The sequence below is a fragment of the Danio aesculapii genome, chromosome 7 (genome assembly GCF_903798145.1).
Source record: "Danio aesculapii chromosome 7, fDanAes4.1, whole genome shotgun sequence".
NCBI classification, from domain to species: Eukaryota; Metazoa; Chordata; class Actinopteri; order Cypriniformes; family Danionidae; genus Danio; species Danio aesculapii.
In genome coordinates this window covers 23,639,721-23,647,283 of record NC_079441.1, presented here as the reverse complement: position 1 = coordinate 23,647,283, position 7,563 = coordinate 23,639,721, and the positions used below count along the sequence as shown (strand labels likewise).

The 7,563-nt window shown below is 37.0% G+C and overlaps 1 protein-coding gene across 2 annotated transcripts in view; it reads right to left on the bottom strand.

Annotated features, from left to right (window-relative positions):
* Nucleotides 1-2,732: 2,732 nt before the first annotated feature.
* The window catches only part of exoc6b (exocyst complex component 6B), a 168,653-nt gene continuing 163,822 nt past the window's right edge, over nucleotides 2,733-7,563 (bottom strand). For both annotated transcript variants that reach the window (XM_056461351.1, XM_056461352.1), the window contains one exon: nucleotides 2,733-4,537. In XM_056461351.1, the coding sequence (XP_056317326.1) occupies nucleotides 4,411-4,537 (127 nt within the window). In that variant the 3' untranslated portion in view covers nucleotides 2,733-4,410. The remainder of the gene's footprint in view (nucleotides 4,538-7,563) is intronic.

Genomic DNA, 7,563 nt, shown 5'->3' with positions numbered 1-7,563 from the left:
TTTTTTCAGTTACCTGCCCACATTTCTGCTTTGGTACCTTTACAAGAGGAACACACTTGTACTTTTAAGAACTAATATGTACCTTTAAAATATCAATATGGACGCTTTAGGGAGAAAAGTGCCGCTTTTGAAAATTTAAGCTATACTTTTAATTAAACAAAAAAATACTAAAACAGAAAGCACACAGTGAAAACATGCTGGGTTCCACACAATTCCTTCATGTTGTGCCACTACAAATTAATTATGTTAACTTAATTGGTTTATCTGGTAAGTGTATTGAACATAAAACAGTTACGTTGTTCTCAGAAAAATCAAAAATTGATTTTAATTTGAGGAATTACAATGACAGTTGACTCATTTTAAACAAGTAGTTTGAACAAGCATCAAGCAAAAATCTTTTTTTGAGTGCAAAATACATTGAAGACAAAACCATTAGAAATTTGAATCATTTTTCCAATATTTCTTGATGCTTAACTGAGCAAGATTTTTCACAGTATTTCCTATTATGTTTTTCTTCTGGAGAAATTATTCTCATTTTAATTTGGCTGAAAAAAATAAAAAATACTATTAGCCCTTCCTACATTTTTTTTCTCGACTGCTTACAGAACAAACCACTGTTAAGGCTCATTTATACTACTGCATCAAGCGCACGCGTATAGTCTGAAACAGCCTTTGCACGGTCACAAAACCCTCATCATGGCTGACACGTACATTTTAAACTAAATTTAACTATACATCGCAACGCCGCGTAGTGCAAGCTGTGTGATTGGTAGGTTTGGTAGCGGTGACAAGTGTGGGCGGGGCTGAGAGCCACGAGCCAGATGGAGCGATTATTTACAAGTGTCGAGTCCCGTGAAGGAGCTCCAGATGGAAACTTTTGTTTTGTTTTGTGTTTACCTTAACCTCCTAGGGCTTAGTGGCCACATACAAGGACAGCACATTTTAGCTCTTGAGTGGTTATTTAAAATACTTTGAATGTTTTATATTTTGTTACAGACATACAGTGTCATCCTGCAACTGTTTTGCAGCAAATGAAATGTCCCAAACACAATTTGTAACTGTCCAAAATGGGAATTTTTTTGTTTTTACTATTTGATAGTCAAAACAAGTTAAATATGCATTAAAAAACATTCAGGAAAAAGTGTTTTATGTAAATTCGGACCACGAGTCTACATATATGGACATCATTTTTCTGAGTACATCATATCAAAAGATGATACTTAGGTTTTTATTGTAATTAGGTTCCAATAAGCCGAAATAGCAAAGAGAAATAAAAAATGCATGTAAAAAAACACCTTGGGCCTTATGAGGTTACGATAAAAGTTGTTGCACGTCCGCCAGTTCCTGCCTCAGAATGAGCGCGTTTTAGATACTTGTAGCATTCAGAAATAAACAACACAACTGTGAAGAAACTCGACACAGAGGAACATAAAAACCTACTGCCAGCTAGCGTTTTGAAAGTGTTATTGCAGGGCAACACAAACAGCACGCAGAAATATAAACACACAACTACGCGCAAGGCAGGACTCAACACAGAACTATAAATCAGCCTTTAACCTGTTAACTACCTGATTAACTTAGCTAAGTCTTTAAGATTAGTACTAGTATCTTGCAAAATGTATGCACATGGCAAAGACAAAAGAAATGAGCTAGAAATAAGTTAAAACTCTTGTTTAAAATGTGTTGAAAAAAAATCTCATTTAGAGAGAAGTTTTTGAAAAATAATACAAATTTCACTGGAGGGCTAATAATCCTGTCTTCAACTGCATGTTTAAGGTCTCATTTAATACCATTAAATAATGTAATAACTAAAATGACTTACCACTGAGCAAAATATATACTTTAATCGTTAATAACATTACTTCATATTAGGCCACACCAGGTCAGAGTATCAGTAAAGCAGGATTGAGTGTTGATCCTGGTGAGCAGAATTTCTAAGAAGGTCTGAGGACAAATAGCAGTCAGAGACCCATGCACTCCTTCAAAAGTGCCTACAACAAGAACACAAGCATCAGAACTGGATATAGGAACAGTGGAAGAAGGTCATCTTGTCCAATAAATCCAGTTTAATTTGTCAAAGTGGATGGCTGTGTGCTGTTTACCTGAGGAAGTGATGCACTGTGGGCTGATGACATGCAGTTGGAGGAAGTGTGACTCTATGGACAATGTTTTGCCAGATAACACTGGCACCAGCCATTCATGTGGACAGAACACTGTTGGAGACATGGTATAGCCCTTTATGACAGTGATGTTCCCTGGTGGAAAAGGCCTCTTTCTGCAGGATAATGAACTGCCAAGCATGCATATAGATCAGAAATGCTTTGACAAACATGAATCTAACTAAGCATCTGTAGGTTTATAATCATACCACACAGGATTGATGCAATCTACTTGACTTAAATTATCTGTAGATGTCTTGGTTCCAAAAAATCTTCAGGGGTCTTCTAGAGTGTGCATCATTATCAGTTAGTCACAAAGAACATCAATAGCATATAAAGCAGGTCAAAATCTTTCAGCTCGCCTTGAGAAGATGACCAGTGATCAAAATTAAACCTTATTGTAATGTGTTCCAAAAAATGAATAAAATTAAATAAATCCAACTACATCACTAATAAAACATGTAAAATGAAAACACGGCACTCGTGTAGTTCTATGTTTTGACACAGTTCTCAATCCAAGTCATTTCTTTTTACCACATTAAATTGGGACGCAAAATAAAAGTACAGCACACGTTTCTTGATTTATAACGCATTTGCTGGCATTTGCTGAATTTATTAGTATTGTAATATTCATTAGTGGTTTAAAATAACAATCCGTACAGTGCATTTCTCTGGAGTCTGCTCTCTACAACCAGAGCTGTCCGCTAAGGCTGAATGTCCTCATGTACACTCACACACCAACACACGTCCATTCCCTGCTCATACATCCGGGTGCTGTGCGGAAATCAGTTATTGGCATGGAAAAAAGTCAAGGCACAAACAGGAAGAGCTGAACCAACAAGACAGCCCGAAATAATTTGACACGGTGCTTGTTCTGTCTCTAAACATGAAGAATTCCCTTTATAGTTTGCATCCAATTTAAGCGACAGGCTTCAACACACATCTCTGCCAATAAGAGTAAAATGAAAAGAAATATCTCCCTTTAAACAAACAAACAAACAAACAATCCTTGCTACCTAAAACCCTTTGAATTTGAAAAGAAAAAATGGCTTGTAATATTGCACCCATAATCCTATCAGTAGAAATATTACCGTTATGGGAAGACAACATGGTTTAAATACTAAAAGCATTTTATATTAGTTTTAATGTACAACGTGACTGTATAATTGTGCTGACATTACCCTTCTCTCTGCATCATTTTATCTCGTTCCTCCACCTTACACATCTTCACTCAGTTCTTCCATCGAATGCTGGCTGATATATCTGACTACAAGAGACATACGTCCTTATATTCATATTGGAAGTACAATCAAAAACATATTTGTGACTGCAAACTAATCTTCTTAGGTCAAAAGGTATTAATCTACAGTATAATCTACATCTTGGCTGTAACAGACAAAAGCTGAAGTACTGTATGTCTAGTATACAATTACTATGAATGAAAGATTTAACAAGGGCAGTAACTGGACTCCCTGTATTAGGAACTCCATAAAACGTCCCTCATTACGATTAGCACTCAAATGACACCTTGACCCCTCAAATGAAAATATGATTTCATATTCTCAAAGATACTGAAGGTATGGTTCACACCAAAACTGAAAACTCTGTTATCATTTATTCTTGTTCAACCTTGTTCTGAAGAACACAAAATGAAAATGCTTAGAAGCACTTAGATGCATTTCTCAAAACACATTTGTGCTCCACAGAGGAAAGAAACGATGAATAAATCATGACAGAACTTTCATATGTGGTTGAACGATCCTTTTAAATTTGATCTGTAAGACATCCCAACAGCAATATTCAAGTCTAGTTAGTGTTCCAATTTTCTTTAACAGCAATTGAATATTCACATTATAGTGTAACTGTAGGTGAAAATTGAAAAAGGGTATAAATAATACTTAAGAACTACATATTAAAGGCAGTTCAAATTGTGTGACAGCAAATTAGTGTGACGGAAAAACGGTTCTGTTGTAAGACGCTTAATACAAAAATAATAAAATGCAACCAAAAAGCAAAATGTGATTTGGTGTCCTTAATGTGTTGAGACAGACCCACAGGAAGACATGGACACCGCATCACACAGGCACGGGATGGTTTAGCAGGCGCACCTTTCAGAGAGGTGCATCTATATGCGCATGTTAGTGCAAATGTCTGTGTGTGAAAAGAATAATACGTCCAGCTGATAGAGATGTGCCAGAGCAGTCCACGCGCTCATCGGGACGCGGGGTCATTTGCTCAAGCATTGGCTTTCTCAGGCCTGGTTGGAGGCAATGAGATTTCTCAGCTGTTTGACAACGGTGTCTATGAGCTTCTGCTTGTCCCGTTCGTTTTTACGGAACTGGGCAAACATGTTGTTCTTGCGGCTGGTGTCCTTCATCCTGCACACAATGAAGCATATGAAAACATTAGATGATAAAAACAGACAGATGCAACTCAGATGGTCAAATATGGTTAAAAGAAAAAGATGCAGTCTAGAAAGATGCAGTCTAGAAAGATTCTTGGCCAATGGCTTTGCTTTCTCTAAAGTTTACTTATGATAAAATGCCTTTGTATTTGTTTAAACCATAGTTGTATGCATCTTTAAAGGTCTCTTGAAGTGTTTTGGAATGAGAATTTTTTTTATTCGATGTTTGACGTAACGTCAACTGAAAAAATGAAGAGAAGGTGGGACAGAGTAGCTCCTCCCCATTTTCAAAAACAGCCAATAGTGTTGTTTTTCTCACAGGTCTGCCAGTGAGAGTGGTTGAGATCAAGTGGATCAAATCAAAAGCAAACATGAAGGGTCTTAAAGGAGGCGGGGCATGTCAGACACTAGAGAGCATTTGATTGGCCAGGAGGTTTGAGGTGATGTGGAAAAAAATCATTGATTGATTTAGATGCAAGTGACAAACTGCAAGCTTTACATGTTTATATTGGTTTTACATTTTGTTAACGTAATTTTTGTCACTGTTTTGGAGCACACCAACATATAGATGCCCTTAAAACTAACAGACTGAAACTTACATCTAAAAAAAAAGTTTATTTTAATTTCATGGGATCTTTAATTCGCCCACAAAAGCACTCATTAATCCAGTGGTTTATATTGATTTTTCCATCTATCAACAATATTTTCCCCCCAAAGAATGTGGTGTTGCTACCCTGTGGACAAATAAATAAATAAATAAGTCATTTTGCAGATCAAAAATAGTCGATAATCAGAGATCAACCAAAACCAATTCCTCATTGACAAAAAAAAATGTAAATCTTGTTTGAGAAATTGTTTCATAGAGCAAGCATAAAAACTCTGGACTTCAACCAGAACAAAAGAGTAGGATGGGTTCACTAAAGGGCTGCGCCCGGTCAGTAACTGGATGGGAGACCAAATGGGAAGGCTAGGTTGCTGACAGAAGTGGTGTTAGTGAAACCAACAGGAGGCGCTCAACCTGTGGTCTTTGTGGGTGCTAACGCCCCAGTATATTGATGAGGACTCTATACTGCTCAGTGAACGGATGAGCCATTAAACAGAGTTCATGACTCTCTGTGGTAGTTAAAAATCCCAGCATCTCCTTCGAAAAAGAGTAGGGGTTTAACTAACACAATCTCATGGCAATTCATAACTTTTTGATTTAGTGGCTAATTCGTATAAATTTGTACGATCTAATTCGTACAATTTAGTACGATTTGTTCATCCCCAATGACTGTTGGGTTTAGGGGTGGGGTTAGGTTCCATGTCTCCTTTTTAAAATCGTACAATTTCTACTAACGAATTAGCCACTAAACTGACAAAACGTAAAATACTTATGTTTTCTCGTGAGATCAGGCTGGTTTAACCCCAGCATCCTCGTCAAATTTGCCCACTGATCTCTATCCATTATGGCCTAACCTAACTATCCCCATATCATAATTGGCTTCATCACTCGGTCTCCTTTCCACCAATCAGCTGGTGTGCAGTCTGGTGCAATATGGCTGCCATTGAATCATCCAGGTGGATACTGCACACTGGTGGTGGATGAGGAGATTACCCTCAAAAAATGTGTAAAGTGCTTTGAGTGTGCAGAAAAGTGCTAGAAAAATGTAAGGAATTATTAAATTATTTTAATTATTACAATCTGAAAGTAATGTGATAAGAAACCATGCCATGCCAGTTAAAGTGTGCTGCACCACTAAAGAACTAAAGGAAGGGCACAGACTGTGTGGTTAAGGCACACGCTCAATAGGGTGCTTCAGTGAAGGAACCTTGGAGCAATCCTGCATTGAGGTTCTAATGAGCCTGCTCACTTTCCTGCCATCTGTGCCAAACGCTCATTCCCAGTAACCTGGAGATCGCCCAGCCAATGCATGCACATTCCTCACATTCACAACCAGCCAAACTGTGGTACTGCTCTCAGCACCAGGCTGACAAAATACCAAAGTGACCCATCATCATTCAGGCATTGAAAAAAAAAAAACATTCTTTTGATGTGCATAGTCTATCATTCTCAGCTTGAAAATGTAAGGGCAGTATATTAGGGAAAATAGTTGATGAAATTTGATGAGATGAGTGAAGGCAAATGAGAGTGAACTGCTGAACTGTCTATTCACATTATGCTTCAGAAATCATTAGAATGTGCTAAAAGAGGTAAAGTAGGGGACAAAATCTAGAAAATGGTGAATCTAACCTTTGTTGCAACAAAACATTTAATTAACATTCACAGATTTCATGGTTTAGGATATTTCACTAGGTTTAGAATATGGGCCTTTCAAATACAGTAACTCTGCTTACAAAAATAAAAAAGTTAGTCAGTTAGCGAAGCATTTTCATCATCATCACTCAATAATTCAACTTTAGTAAACAAAATCTTATTTATTAAAAGTAATTAGGCAATTGCCATAACACATATATGCATGACTCTATTGCCATACTGATATGCATCACAGCTTTATCTCAGCGTTACCTGTGATTACGATGGTCATAAGAAACACCTCCGCATAGTGCGCAATGCATTTGTGACCTTTTTGTTACCTCCTTCTGGAGTTCACCAAACAAGAGTTTTGAAATGGAGTCAGACATAGACACGGTTTTGCTTTAAGCAAGGATTTTACATCGGACTTTAGTGAAAATTGTTTATTGTAAACTAAAATTATTAGCACGACACACGAGTCTTGATGGGGTTTAAAATGTCATTGAATTTTGATGGTTTGATGCTCTTGGTTGCCGATAATTCACTGAAGAAAACAAACTGTGCTCGGCACAAGTCATGTTTACTCTTGATGTAAGCAAACCTGTGTGTATTTTTTGTGTGTAACACAAACAGGTTTTTGAAGAGAACTAGGAGTCCTTAGAAATTAAACAAAACAAACAATTATCAGTCTATGTAATGTCTTCATTCAAAATAAAAAAGTCAACTTTTCACAAGAGTCTTTAAAAAAAATTCAATGTCAGTGC